The 15,912-nt window shown below is 41.5% G+C and overlaps 1 protein-coding gene across 16 annotated transcripts in view; it reads left to right on the plus strand.

Annotated features, from left to right (window-relative positions):
• Nucleotides 1-15,912, plus strand: part of REPS2 (RALBP1 associated Eps domain containing 2) — a 183,111-nt gene that overhangs the window by 108,223 nt on the left and 58,976 nt on the right. For 10 of the 16 annotated variants that reach the window (XM_006157965.3, XM_014591378.2, XM_027775465.1 and 7 more), the window contains one exon: nt 2,533-2,669. The exons of the other annotated variants lie outside the window; for them this stretch is intronic. In XM_006157965.3, coding sequence (XP_006158027.1) covers nt 2,533-2,669 — 137 coding nt within the window. The remainder of the gene's footprint in view (nt 1-2,532; nt 2,670-15,912) is intronic. 16 annotated transcript variants of the gene reach the window in all.

Raw genomic sequence — 15,912 nt, forward strand, 5'->3', positions numbered from 1 at the left:
TAGTCATTCTTTCTATGGTCACATTTGGTCATACCCTTGCCCCTCCTTTTTTTTTTTGTTTTGCCTTTGAAGGATGAATGGATCTACACATTAATCTGTATTAGCTTTGGGATGTGGGAGTACAGGCTGAATATCCCTTATCTGAAATGCTTGGAACCGGAGTGTTTCAGATTTGGGATTATTTGCATGCATATAACATGCTTGCATAGACTTAGGATGAGACCCAAGTGTAAGCATGAAATTCATCTATGTTTCATATATGCTTTATAAACAGCCTGAAGGTAATCTGTTACAATATTTTTGTGTTGCAGCATTTTGACTGTGACCCATCACATGAGGTGTGGAGCTTTCCACTTGTGGCGTCATGATGATACTCAGAAAGTTTCAGAGTTTGGAGCATTTCAGATTTTGGATTTTCAAATCAGGAATGCTCACTCACCTGTATGTGACAGTGTGCTTAAACTGTCTTTGCGTGTGCATGCATGCACACCTGCATGCACACACACATGATTTATACACATGTGCTATTCTTTCTTTCTTGAGTGAAAGTGTCACCAAAGCTGTTTGTGGCATCGAAAGCTCTTTCACTTTCTATCTAGGGGCTCTGATTTCCTTTTCCAGTCAAGAGTTCTCATTTTAAAAAGTCGCTGTCCTTCATATTAATCCCTTTTGATTGTTGCTGAGAGTGTTTGAGCAGTCTTCCCTGCTAGTTCTGGCCTGCCTTTGCCTTGCCCGTCTTGCCAGTGGCAATACAGGGACCACCCGAGAGTATGCCACATGCCATTATGGTGGCTTCATTAAAGACCACACTCTTGCAAGATGGACAAAACCCTCAACTACCATAAAAGAACTTTGAAAAATTTATTCAGGAAAATAAAACTCGCCCTGTCAAGAACAGTTTTGCCAAGAACCAAAGGAACCTAATAGTAACTGATAGATTCCAATTTCCTAGGAGTTATTCTAAGAGCTAAATATGAAGAACAGTTTTCCAAGCATCATTTTTCTCCAGCACATATCTCTGCACTCAAAGGTCATCTGTTTTGACATGAACTTAGTGAAGGAGCCGGATAGAACAGCTGTCCACACCCATTTTATAGATCCTTTTCATGGTCATCTTTTTGTTTTTGTTTTTGTTTTAATTTGCTATAGGGCATAAGTGCTCCCCAGAGAGAGACAGAGAAAGAGAGAGACACAAGAGAGAGAAAGTGAAAAGCACCCTACAGAGGGATGGCCATGCCACAATCCCTTCTCCTCCACCCTGCTCTAGGGACTGTGGGTGTGCATGCATACATGTATCTCTGCACTCAAAGGTCATCTGTTTTGACATGAACTTAGTGAAGGAGCCGGATAGAACAGCTGTCCACACCCATTTTATAGATCCTTTTCATGGTCATCTTTTTGTTTTTGTTTTTGTTTTAATTTGCTATAGGGCATAAGTGCTCCCCAGAGAGAGACAGAGAAAGAGAGAGACACAAGAGAGAGAAAGTGAAAAGCACCCTACAGAGGGATGGCCATGCCACAATCCCTTCTCCTCCACCCTGCTCTAGGGACTGTGGGTGTGCATGCATACATGCTAGCATGTTTTTCAAGCCACCAGGACTGGGACTTGAACCATACAGTTGGCCATGTGGGATCCAGTTGCCTTAACCACCTGACTGGCCTGGGAACACATCTTTAAACCCATTTCTAAGCAATAGACCAATGTGCAGAATTGAAAAATAAGTAGGTCTCTAATAAATATCTTACGTGGTATCACCAAAGGATTTCTTCCCTGGCTCATAGGCAGTGTGAGAACATATTAGAAAGGGAATTTAGAATCAGGGAGAGACTGGAGTTTGGACTGGACCTATGTAACTTTCTAGGTATATGACCTTTGTCAAGCTGAACTCTTTTTAAAAAAATGTTCATTATTGGTATTACAGTCTTTGAAGTTGCCTAGTTAGCCATGCCTTGCTACAGGTTGAAGAAGAAGGTTAAAAGGAGACTTTTGCTGTGAAAATTTCCAAGAACCTGTATTTCTTAGGGCAAGATAAGCTGGAACCCTCAACCTGTTTTCCTGTCCTGAATTTCATTTGTATCATATTCCCTCGAACATTTGATTCTTACCCTTAGCTTCCCCGTCCCAATTCTGTGTCTGTCATCACATTTGTAAGTAAATGGGAGAAAAGTTCTGCAGTCAGTTCACACCAGAAGTCCTGCTAGTAAAGCATGGAAGTACCTAAGCCAAAGGGTTTACTTGTGCTTCTTAACAATTCCAGCAGAAACTGATTTGAATTTACACAGAGCTTTTCTTGGGAGGGCAGATGTAGGCCTAAAGTATAATAAGAGAAAAGAGGTCAGGACGACCGCATGCCTGGTGGAGGTTGGACAGTTTCCATATAGTGGCACCCCAGGGGTAAGAGAATTCCTGGCTCCTTCGGTGCCCCAGTACTTTGCCGACACTTTGAATTTGGGGGTATTTTCTGTTTCCAGCTAACTTCGGAGAGTAAAGCTTTGCTCTAAAAATGCTGACCCGCCCTTGTTTTGCTGCAGATCTTACTCTAGCACTTCCATAGAAGAGGCCATGAAAAGGGGCGAGGACCCTCCCACCCCGCCACCGCGGCCACAGAAAACCCATTCCAGAGCCTCCTCCTTGGATCTGAATAAAGTCTTCCAGCCCAGTGTGCCAGGTGAAGTGTCCCTTTGCCCCGAGCCCTGCTCTTTCCTGTCAGAGCCAGCGGATGCGTGTCTGCCACAGAGGCCTTCGTGAGAGTAGAGAAAGAGCAGAGCTGGCAGTGGCCCATCCCATGACGGCTTTCACGTGGCTGTGGGATTCTTGGGAGGGAAAGCAGTTCCAGACAGACACATAGCATATGCGTCTGGAGCCTGGCCCACACTGGCTATGGATCAAGAATTATGAAGTTCTCTATCAAGAGGATAAAGATACTTTGGCCCCGAACAGCCCACTGAATGTGGGGCCAAGGCCTCATTCTCTGCATTGTGGTAAATTGTAAATAAGCTTGCTGTCTATCATTTCCTTAGACACTTGTTTGGGTTCTTCTGCCAAAGATCTTGGTGATCAGCGCCTGGCAGAAATGTCTGTATTCTGGCCTTGTGGAGGAGATCCTGTGTCCTGTGGGGTTGAATGCTTGGGGTGGGGGGGCAGTGACGGGACTCTGAATCTGACTGATGGCTAGGTGGTTGGTGGAGGTGTCTAGGGCAAGTGCCTTTTCTGGTGGACTGGTCTGGGGCTTGTGAGAACAGGACTTTTTAAAAAGTTGATTTCAGGACCAGCAGTTGGTATAATGGCTATGTCACTGGACTCCTATGCGGCTGACTGTGATTTGAGTCCTGGACCCAGTGGCTTAAACTCACACCGGGCAGGTGTGTGCGCGTGCCAAGATCCTGAGAGAAGAATGGAGGAGAAGGGATTGCGGCATGACTATCCCCCCTGGGGGCGTGAGTTCTTGCTTTCTGTCTCTCTGTCTCTTTCTGGCAAGCACACAGGCCTTATAGCAAAAACCTCTCCCCCCCAAAAATGATTAAAAACAAAGTTGACTTCTTTGGAAAGACAGAAAGAGACATACATACATATACATACATATACATACATATACATACACACACACACACACACCAGGCACTCCAATGGAGTACTCACGCTGTGATCTACTCCCAGTCTTAGCTGGCCTGGCTCTCAGGTACACACCCCCTGCATGCTCAGGGAGGTTCCTGGATGTGAACCTAGGACCATTCTTACACAGGTCCAGTTGTGTTACTATTGTGTTACCACCTGGCCCTGGAATAAGGCTTTCTTGAGCCACTAGCCATACAGCTGGGCTGGAAGTGGGAGGTCAGAGGGGCCTGTCTGCTTCCCTGGCTTCCTACAAAGCAGGAGATGTCCTTCTAGGGAATCTAAGGGACGGAAGATGAGAGACATGCCTTTGTTTTTACAAAGGTGATAGGATACATCACCATCCCAAGTGTAATTTAGGGAGCAGCAAGGGCCTTTCCACTGACTTTTGCAAGCAAGGTTTGAATACAGTGATTTCCCTGGGACTTTTTCTATATCTATGTGCATTTTAAATCAAGCCAGCCTCAGATGCTAGTGATTTGCAGATTATTATCTTTTGGACTGAAGCAAGGAAAGACTCTCCTTGGCTCACACATCAGCATGACCTCTGTGTCCGGGCAGAGCTCAGCGTGTTTTATTTGTTTTAATAAAGTACTCTCTTCACAGTAAAGTTATAGATTGTTTTTTAATATACTAGAATCTGGAACCCTCTATGAAATTTGATTCTCTGCCATGAGTTCATCAGACAAAAATTTGCCTTGAATTTCCCCTTATGCTTTGATCCACATTCTGGCATAATTTCATAGTAACTGGTATTTAGGGTGGGAGCAGCCACGGGTGATGGTGCTATAAAAATTTCATATGGTTGGCGGATTATGACCTAGAAGATTTTTCTGTGGATACAAAAAGATTAAAACAGCCTGGGCAGGTATCTCAATACCTTTCTTTTATTTTTTTTTATTTATTCAAGATAGAGTGTGTGTGCGTGCACACATGAGAGTGAGAGAAAATGAGAGAGGGTCTGGATATGCTGCAGTTCATTACTCCATCATCTAGCCCTTTGAATCTCGGGGTCTTGTGTGTGTGTCCCATGTATTTCAGCCTGACCGTGCCAGGAATTTAGACCATAGTTGCCACATTGGATCTAGCCTCTCTTGAGCAGTGTGTTACCACTGGGCAGGGAGCTGGCCCTTGATACCCTTCTTTTGCAAGGAGGGAGGCTGGAAATGTGCATGCATTTTTTAGGCTGTGTGACCGAGCAAGGGGATGCCAGCTGTGCTTGAGAATCGACAGCATGGCTTTGTAACATCACAGCATACAGTGGAAGAGGCAAAAGTGGATTTGGAGCCCAGTCATGCTGCTTATTAACTGTTGGATTTTCTGCAAGTGGCTGAATCTTTGGCACTTCAGATTCCTAATTTGTTAAAGAAGGCCAGTATTCCAAGGAGTTGTAAGGTTTTGTTGAGACAATGAACATAATTTGAATAGCATCATGCTTGCCATAGACCTCAATAGGCATCTGAGGCCCAGATTCTCATGGCCCACAAGTACTAGGGATTTAATGACCCCAGGGGCAAAAGATAAAGCTCCTGACTCCCTTGACCCCAGTGAACAATTTTGTGATTCTTTTTACACAGTTTCTCAGAAAGCTTGCAGAGGGACTGAACCCTAGTTGTCTGTTGTAGTACTCCACTCATTAATGCACCCTTTCTTGGCTTTCCTTCCTCCTTCCCAATCTTACCTTATCCACACCCTAAAAAATACCTGTCATCAGGACCAGCAGATGGCATAATAGTTACATAGCTAGACTCCCACATAGTCGACCATGGTTCGAGTCCTGGACCCAGCGGCTTAAAACTCATGCCGGGCATGTGTACATACGTGCATGCCCCAAATCCTGAGAGAATAGAGAAGGGATTGTGGCATGGTCATCCCCTTGGGGGGTGATTTCTCACTTTCTATCTCTCTGTCTCTCTCTGGTGAGTGCTTGTGCCCTATAACAAAAATCTCTCTCTCTAGAAAAAGAAAATACCTTTCATCAAGTTCCTGTTTCAGGGACTGCTTTAGGGAGAACCTGAATGAAGATGGCTTCTTTTGTCATCTATGATAACATTATGATTTCAAGAAGAAAAGTATCTTGGTTTGATAAATGCCCTGGCATGATTTGGACAAACAATAGCCAGGCAGGTGACATCTGTAGTCATAACCTATTCCATTGTCTTTTCAGTACAGGTTTCTACAAGTGAAATGTTAATGAACAGTTTACATTTATCACATGAAGAATAGAACATTTCTGTAGTATAAAAGCAGGTGGTATCATTGCATCTACACAATTTGTTTCCATCATAGTTAATTCTCACAGGAAAGTAGAAGACTCTGTCTAAATTATGTAGAATTTTAGTGCATTGCATATTGCTAGAAATTAATTATTAAACTCTGACAAACTAGAAACATATGAAGTAGAGTATAACCCTGGTGCACACATAGGAATCCCTTTGCTAGCCTTGTCCGATCATTTTAGATAAATGGGGCCACACTATGCTTGAGGCTCTGTATCCTGCTCTTTCCATTTAACCATCTTTCCATTTTATAATAGAGAATGGCATCATTCCTCTTCATGCCTGTGTGATCGGCATGCACTGTAGTTGGCTGCATATTGATGGCATTTCTTCTCTCCCTCTCTCCGGTTCCCTTTCTCTTCCCTGTGCTTTTCTCTCAAGTTCACCCATTAGCCCCTTTATCCTTCTTCCATTCTTGCTCTTGTCTCTCTCCGGTCTGTCTTCTGCCCACCCCTCTTCTCTCATGCTCCTTCCTGCTCCCTCTTCTCTTCTTTTTCCATATCTGCTTCTCTCTTACACTTTTGTTTTTTGTATGTTTTGCTTTTGTTCATTTGTTTGTTTCTTTGGACAGAGTTTCACTGTGTGACGATCTTCCCTGCATTTTCCTGAGTAGCTGGGATTGCAGGTGTGTGCCTCTGTGCCTACTTTTTATAGACAAGGTCTCACTGTATTACCCAGGCTGGCCTCAAGATTGCAATTTTCCTGCCTCAGCCCCTGGAGTAGGTGGGACTACAGAGGCACACCACTGTGCCTGGCTTTCAGGGTAGTCCAGGAACCGAACCTATGTCTTCCTTGTGGCCACAGCCTTCCAAGTAGCGGTGTCTTCCAGCATGTGCCACCACAGCTAGGTCCCTGCTTCTCTTTTTGTTCCTCCCCCATCCTTCTCCTCCAGACCCCCAAAGAGTGAGCCTCCCTTTGCCAGGATCTCTCACAACCGCACTTAGCTCTTATAAACAAGGCAGAGGTGTGTAATGATTTCATGTTAATTGTTTTTTGGGGGCCACATCCTACACATTGCAGGTGTGGGGAAAAGGCCATAGACATCAAAGCATAGATATATTGCCAAACTGTGCTGTAGAAAACCTGTCAATTTACCCCATTGCTAGCTTGACAGTGTTTCCACACACCCTTGCCAACTCTGATGAATGTTTGGTTTTTAAATTGTTACCTTTGTGATAGGCAAGAATTTGCATATCCCCGATTCCTAGTAAGACTGAGCATCTTTTCCCAAATAGCCTGCTCAGAAGGCTCGGCCAGCTTCTGTTGCCACAGCTCTCTGCCAAACCACAGGGATCACTTATCTCTTCTTCATTTTGCCTAAGAGGTTCTGGACTTCCCTTAGCTCAGGCACTTGGGAATGTGAGCATGGCCATGGGGAAGCCATCTTAATCTGCTGCTCCACTGGGTCCTTGTCCTTCCAGTCCCCCATGCCCCTTCCTTCTGCTGACTTTATCACTTAAGACAAATCCTTATGGGGCCATCCTCTTTGTAACAACAGAAGAATAAGGAAAGATAAAGAAAAGAGGCGAAGATGATGTGAGTTGAAGCAAGGCATGGCCTTGAGTTGAAAGAGAAAGATCAAAATAAACCCAGATTTAAAAACGGGATTCAGAACATTGTGACAAATAGAGTGGATGAGGCTAAATTGCCGAAGCGCAGTGGCCTGAGATGGAGCTAAGATGCAGAGAAGCAAGAATGGAAGAGGAACAGGAAGAGAAAGGAGAAGGACTGTGACATAGGAGTGATGGTGCTTATAGGAAGGAAGAAGCAGAAAAGAGAATCAAAGGTTGTAGAATCAAAGGAAGAAGGGTCCACAGACTTTTTGTGCAGGATTTAAGGGAATAGTTTAGAACTGGGTGACATTCCTGCCTTCAAATTTTGAAAATAGGTAACACGCTATGGGGAAGAAGAACAAAGAGCTGATTTAGAATGTAAATCTATAAAAAAGAAACAAGGTCAACTTTGGGAAAATGGGACAATTGGCTTCACCTTTTACAACCGTAAAGAAAGTGTGAATGTGTGATTTACAGGAGCCTAGACTGTGCCATTGCTCTACTCTGGCATCTGACCTAAGGTGTATGTTTTCATAGGGAGAAGCAGATATGATATGATTGCTGTGTGTAACAGGGAGATCACCATGTGAAACAGCCGAGTCATACCTCAGAGCCATCTCCATCACACCCACACAGCTGCTGTCTTTGAGCAGCAACAAAAATACACAAGGGGAATGCCAGCAGGTGGTGTGATGGTTGAAGTGCTGGACTCCCACATGGCCAACAGTGGTTCGAGTCCCAGACCTGGCGGCTTGCTTTTTCATTCTCCCCTGCCCCCTGGTCAAATTAAAAAAATAATAATAAATAAAATTAAATAAATAACTCAAAAACATGCACAAGGAAGAGAGAAAGATGGTGATGCAGTGGTGACAGCATTTTGTGAGGCTGACTCACATGGGAAGGTTCTGGGTTTCTGTCTGGAGACCCCCTTGAGTACATTGGGCACACATGCATGCCTGTGATCTTAGGGCTGGCTGGTACTGGTGTTGGATTATGGTGTGGAGACCCTCTTGGAAGTGCCTGTCTCTCTGTCTTCTCTCACTCATGGGAGGAAGAAAGAAAGAAAGAAACTTTAAGAAGCCAGTGATAACATTTTTTTATTTTTGTAAATTTATTTGTTTTATTTGTTGTCGTTTTTTTAATTTTTAAATTTTTAATATATTAATTTTAATTATTTATACATTTAATCACTATAGATCATTTAGATTGTAAAGACACTTTACCCAGCATGATATGCAACATCTTTTTTAAAAAAATTTTTGCTACAGGGTGTGTGTGCTTGCCAGAGACAGAGAGAGAGAGAGAGAGAGAGAGAGAGAGAGAGATGAGAAAGCACCCTCCATGACATATGGCCACACTTCAATCTCTTCTTCATTTCTCCTGTTGGAATTTTAGGCACATATGCACATGTTCCCAAAGTGTTTTTTATGCTGCTGAGTTCAGGACTTGGACAATGTGGTAGGCCATGTAGGATCCAGCTGCCTTAACCACCAGGCCACAGGCCAGCCCATGAAGCATCTTTTGTCACTGAAATTCCTGTAAGAAAAATCTCACTGAGAAGTCATAATTTCAAGAATCTTTCCTCCATTTTCTCATCAAAACAAACTAAGGTGATTTAAAAAATAAATAAATAAAAGGTGTTTCTTCTATTCTGACTGTGTGGGAATTTACCTCCTTCCACTCTGACCTCTTCCAAAGCCATGTCACTTTTGCATTCTGAAGTTTACATGGTGACCTTAAAAAGCCTTAGCTCTGGCCCTACCACAACTGTCCTGCTCCAGTCACTGAACACCCTTACCTATCTGGCGGAAGAGGCAGAGATTGTATGAGGAGACATAGTCATGCCTTTAACATTTCAGCCCAGGAACTTTGACCACTTCCACTCAAATCTAACAGTCCTGGTAAATGTTGTCCCTGGCTGGACAGCTATCCCCCAGTGACACCTTCTTATTGTAACAGAGGAGAGTGATGCTGATGGACAGCTTTTTCCACACTGCCCTAAGTGGCCAAATGCATTGAGGTCCATGCACCAAAACTGTGTGATGGCTAAACAACATTCACCTATGGCGAGTGTCCATCCATGGGTAGCTGGTTTCCTTTCTCTGCTTTGAAGGGATTTCACAAAGTTTGTGGAAAAATGGAATTAAAAAAACTATGAACTGAATTTCTCAACAGAAGCTCCACTGAGTTCAAGACACTTTTGTAAGCAATATACCAGTCACTTAGTCCATCTCTAAAAAACTGAGAGTCCTGGGGATCTAAAAATGTTAATGTAGTCTTTTTTAATATTATCAACTGAAGAAAATGGATGCCTTTTGAAGAATTTTTAAGATTAAGAAACGAAAAGAAGTCAGTAGACCCAAATTAGGACTATAAGGTGGACGCCTAATGATTTTTCATTGAAACTCTCACAGAATTGTCCTTTGATGAGAGGAATGAGCAGGATCCTTGTCTCAGTGGAGAAAAACCTCCCTGGTGGAGCTTCTCTGGACGTTTTTCTGCTGAAGTTTCAGCTAACTTTCTCAAAACACTTTGAGAATAAGCAGATATTATCATTCTTTGACCCTCTAGAAAGTTAGTGAGCAAAATGCCTTGAGCATCCTAGAAAAGTAGTTATAACTTTTGCTCTTGAATAGTCGACTTTTGATTTTTACAGAAGTTTCTTTTATTCATGACAGAGAGCATGTGTGTGTACATGAGAGATGGAGGGAGACAGGGAAAGGCAACCTTGACAGGGTCTTGTCATGTCACGATCCCCTTCCTCCAGCTGTTCAGGTCATCAGGATCTTGGGCGAGCATGTGCACATGTGCCCAGCATGTTTCAGGTCAACTGGATCAAACCAGAAGTTTTACTTTTGCTTTGGCTGGACCACTTCCACTTCTTGGTAGCTATTGCTTTGTCTTCAGGATCACACTGCTAAACCCATGTGTCATTTGCTGTTGTAAGTCTTCGTAAAATGCTTCTGGATTTTGATCCCACTTGTTAAAAACTCCCATCAAAAGCAGTACTCTTGGGCCAACCCCATAGCCTGCTGGGTAAGGGAATTGGATCCCACATTGCCAACTGCAGTTTTAGTCCCAGCCCCGGCAACTTGAAAGTCATGCTAGGCACATTTGTGTGTATGCTCAAAATCCCAACAGGATGGAGAAATGGAGGCAAAGGGATTGCAGTGTGATCACACCTCAGTGGGGAGTGCTCCCCTCTCCCCCCTTCCCACATCTCTTGGCCTCTCTCTGGTGAGAGCACACACTCTCTGGCAGTTAGGGGAAAAAAAAAAAGAGAGCTCAATTCTTCTCTGCAGCTGATCTGGGCACAACAGTTTTGGCACCCATCAAGCAGAAAACTTGCTCAATTTTAATTTTTCAATGAGAATTGTGTGAACTGAACCAGTTGGAATGTCTATGGTGTTGGTTATTTCTGCTGTTACTTGTTGGTTTGATTAGGGCATTAACGAGATGCATTTTTTTCATTCCAAATTGACGTGGATGGAATACTACTGAGCATGTTATCTTCAGCATCATCTCATCCCTTCTTAAAATGAGTTATCCATCTGTAAACTGCTGGTTTCTTTGGGGCATTGTCCCCATAAACTTTTTGTAAAGCACCAGTGATTGCATTATTTTTCCACTCAAGCTTTACCAGAAATTTGATGTTAGCTCTTGGTTCAATTTTAGCAAAATTCATGTTGCTCTATTAGGGATCTTTTCAAACTGATGTCTTATTTTGCTTAGTGCCTCATTATTAAATCCTGTTAAGACATGTTACAAGTTAGTACAAGTTTATTGTGGTGCATTAAAAAATTGAAATCCATGTGGTTTTCTCAAAGTACAGATTTCCTATGAGGTTTTTTTTTTTTTTGGGAGATTTTTGCTATAGGGCGTGTGTGCTTGCCAGACAGACAGAGACATTAGAGACAGAAAGAGAAATCACCCCCCAGGGGGGATGGTCATGCCGCAATCCCTTCTCTTCCATTCTCCTCTCGGGATCTTGGGCACGTACACACATGCACCCGGCGTGAGTTTTAAGCCACCGGGTCCGGGACGCGAACTGCGGTCGACTACGTGGGAGTCCAGTGACATAGCCATTATGCTAACTGCTGGTTCCCTCCTATGAGTTTTTTGAATACTGATAATACAAGTTCATTCCATGGTTAAGAAATTATGGAACACCCATACCATGAAATTTTATAAAGCTGTTAAAAATAATAAAGTACGTGTACTATGTGGAGCGCTATCTGAGATAAATGAAAAGGGATGGTGAAGAATATGTGTGTTTGTGAACATATAGACAATTCCAGGAAGATACTTAAAAAACTGGTTAATGATGGTTGCCTCTGGTGAAGGAAACAATATAACCGGGAATAGAACTGGAGACACATTTATTTTTTGTTGAATACATATTTGTGTCATTTCCATTTTGCGGCATGGACAGATATTTCCTATTCCAGAAGTGTCTCTTTTTACTCTTTAGCTGCAATGATGGCACTTGAGATTACCAGAGATGTCTTTCTTGGCTGAGTTCACCTGTCTTAAACTTGCCTACTATTCTATATCCAGGGTATCTTTATGACCATCTGTTACCACCTCCTGGAATACAGCTGAAATAATAGAAACATTCCAGAGCATTCTTTAAGGCTCTGATATGTTGTTTGGGTAACTTTTCAGTTTCCTTCTAACACTGGGCAATGGTTTTGTAGGACTTCTCAAAGCCTCCATTGTGAGATGTACAGTTGAGCAAAGTGTCATGGTAAGAGCTTTGTTTTATCTTGAAAAGTGGGTGTTTTTGTAGAGCGGTGAACTGAGAAGAGTCTATCCAAATGAATATTTCTTTCTGTAACTTAACAACTAGGTCAACCCTTGGGAATAAGAGATGTTCTCAAGATCAGACTTACTTTTCAAGTTCTCTAAAGGATGAGTTTAACTGCACAAACAGCTCTGACCTTATAGATTTCCTTATTGTATTATTTCTGTGAGAGCTACTTGTTCCCTTTCTTTCAAAGTTTTTTCATTTTTTCAAAGTTTCTTTCTTTCAAAGTCTTCCTTCCTTCTTTCCTTCTTTCCTTCCTTCCTTCCTTCCTTCCTTTCTTCCTTCCTTCTTCATCCCTCCCTCCCTCCCTTTCTTCCTTCTCTTCTCTCTCTCTCTCTAAGTGAGACAGGGAGAGTGAGAGAGCACACATGAGTGCATCCCAGCAGGGTCTTAACACTGCAGTCTGTCCCCAGCTTTAGCCAGCCCTGGATCATAGGCACACATATGCACAGTGTACTCAAGGAGGTCTCTGGACACAAACCTGGTACCTTTCCATGTGGTTTAGCCTTGACATCGTCTGGCCCCCAACCTATTCCCTTTTAAAACCTAGTGAGATTTAAAAAATTTAGTAGGATAATAGATTCTTACCCCTCCCTCCCCAAACTTATGGGTCACTGTGCACAGCCTTCCAAGGGTTTGATTTGGCAGGCTGGGCATTTATTGAATGAAAACTTTATTGAGATATAGTTCGCATACTATAAAAGCCATCCTTTAAAGGCTTTTTCAGAGGCTTTTAGTATATTCATAGTGTCATATAACCATCAGTAGTATCTAATTTCAGCTCATTTCATCACCCCTAAGAGAAACCCCATACCTTAGCAATTATTCCCCCTTCCCTCCTGCTCTTCTCCTAGCCCTTGGGAACCACTAACCTACTTTCTGTTTATGTGGATTTGCCTGCTTTGGACATTAAATATCACTTGATGGAATCAAACTGTGGTCTTTCATGACTGTCTTCTTAACATAATGTCAAGGTTTTTTATCTATATTGTAGCATGTGTTAGTACATCATTCCATTTATGACCAAATAATCTCTCATTGTATGGATATACTATGTTTTGTTTTATCAATTATCAGTTGGACATTTGGGATATTTTAACTTTTTAACTGTTGTATATAATTTTCTATGTACATCTATGTCCACATTTTAATGTGTTTACCTTTCTCTTGGGTATATACATAGGAGTGGAATTTCTGTTTCATATACTAGCTCTCTCTCTATTTAAAAAAAATAATCTACTTATTTTTACACTTTTTCCACAAACATTTACTTTACATATAAAATTTTTTTTGCTCATACTCCATAGTTCTTGACAGTTATTAAACAACTTTCAAAATTTCAAAAAACTGAATTTTAAAGATAACATTGGAAATACTTGTTTTAATTTTGTTTGTGGCTCTATAACAACAGAGACAGTATGGTTTTAAATATTTTTGAGAAAATACATATTAACTACTCAAACTGTTGAAAAGCAATCGCCCAGCACACAAGTCACACATAAACCTTCTCAATTTATTCAGTTCAGCCCTGCCCACCAAGTATTCTGTGATATACCATCTGCTAGCAAAGATCAGTCTATTTTTCTTCCTTCAAAGAGAATCCTCTGGTTGTAGTTGCTCTTTTGCAATCTCTACTGATTACAATGCTGGGCTGGAATATATTTGAATGTATTTTCCCATTCTTTCCTTCCTTGCATTGTATCTGATGAGATAACCTTTATAAGTAACCTGACGTTTCTCTCTTGCCAATTTTAGTATATTATCTTTGTCTGTGGACTTTGCCAATCTGGCTATGATGCACCTTGGAGAAGATCTTCTTGAGTTGATTCTATTAGGGGTCCTTTGTATTTCTTGGGTCTGGATATTTGAATGCCTCTCTAGATTTGGAAAGTTTTCTTCTAGGATTTTATGGAATAGATTATCAATGCCCTTAATAATTTCTTCACCTTCTGGGATACTGATTATCCAGATGCTTGGGCACTTAATGGTGTCTAGTATTTCTCATATAACATTCTAATTTTGGGGGGTTATTATTATTATTTTTTGGTTGCTTTTTGGTAGATAAGAGGTTTTGCCTTCGACATCCAAGATTCAATCTTCTACATGGACTAATCTACTTTTAATACTTTTTTAAAAATGTATTTATTGTTATCATAATCTTGCTTATATTACATTGAATCACGTATAACTTTACTATATGCTTTTAATACTTTTGAGGGAGGTTTTGATTTCCTGAATGACATCCTTCATCTCTAATAGGTCCATTTCATTCTTTTTTATGGTGTGTATTTCCTCTTTCAGATTATGCAAGAACTTCTTCACCTTCTGGAACTCGTCTCGCAGCTCTTGTATCTCGTTTATTTTTGTCACTATGAATATTCTGAATTCTTTATCAGACATTTCCACGAGTTCTACTGTACTGTCTGTGGTGATGAAGGATTGTTCTTTTCCCTTAGGGGAGAGATATTTTCTTGGTTTCTCATATTTCTTGTGCCTCTGCTGTGGTTTCTGGTCATTCTGTGGCCAAATAACACACTGTGCTTGTCCGAGTATCATGGGAGTATAGACGATGGAATTTAGAGCATAGCTTCCCTGAACACAACAGGACACACCTCAACTTTGAAATTGTTTCTTGTCTGAGTATTTCTGGAAGATGGAATTTAGAGCATAGTTTCCCTGAACATGCAAGCAACAATATTTGTTGTTAATGAGGCAACTATGATTGTGGTTCACTTGATTTCATTCCAGATGTAGGCTATTTTTTCTTTTTTAGAGCTGCCTTTTTATGTGCAGTTTTACTATCTTGAACAACTGGAAACAACAGGAAATTGGTGTTTGGGGGACCATAGGTCTGGAGTCTGGGAACTCCAGGATTATGGTGATTGCAGGTTTGGTCGTCTGGTGATGACTCTTTTCTGCTTCCCAGGTGGTTCCTTGATGCTGCATCCTATGGCGAGGGTCCTGAATTCTGTCCAGGGCCTCCTTGAGCAGGCCAGGCATGAGCCCCTGCCTGTTATCTTGGCCAGGGGAGATTGAGTGTGGATCATGGTGTGAGAACCCTGTTGGGGATGCTTTTCTCTCATTTCTATCTCTTGCACATGGAAGAAATGAGTGAACCAAATTTCTGATCAGAACCAGGGCCAAGCTGTCGGATATGAGAACATATTCCAAGGACTTTTTACTACCAGTGCTGCTTTTGGCAACCTCTTCACATTGTAGAGAATCTTATTTTTTAAAAAAACTTTGTTATTTATAGTAACTGTATATTGAACATTTTGAGAATCTGTTGATCATTTTCCAAAGCAGCTTTACCAATTTACCATCATACTAACAATACAGGAAAATTGGAATAACCAAAAACAATCTTTGAAAGGAATAAAGTAGGAGGACTCACACTTCCTGATTTCAAAATTTACTACAAATCTGTAATTATCAAGACAGTATAATACTGGCATAAGAATTCTTCACATTCTTCACATCATCAGAACACTTGTTATTGTCTGTCTTTTTAAAATTTTATAGCCATCATAGTATGGCTACGAAGTGGTATCATTATAGTTGTAGTTTTGATTTGTATTTTCTTTCTTTCTTTTTCTTTTGTTCTTTCCCTTTCTCTCTCTCTCTTTTTTTTAATAAAGTTTTTTTTTTTTACTCTTTTTT

The sequence above is a fragment of the Tupaia chinensis genome, unplaced genomic scaffold, assembly GCF_000334495.1.
Source record: "Tupaia chinensis unplaced genomic scaffold, TupChi_1.0 Scaffold000567_1, whole genome shotgun sequence".
NCBI lineage: Eukaryota > Metazoa > Chordata > Mammalia > Scandentia > Tupaiidae > Tupaia > Tupaia belangeri.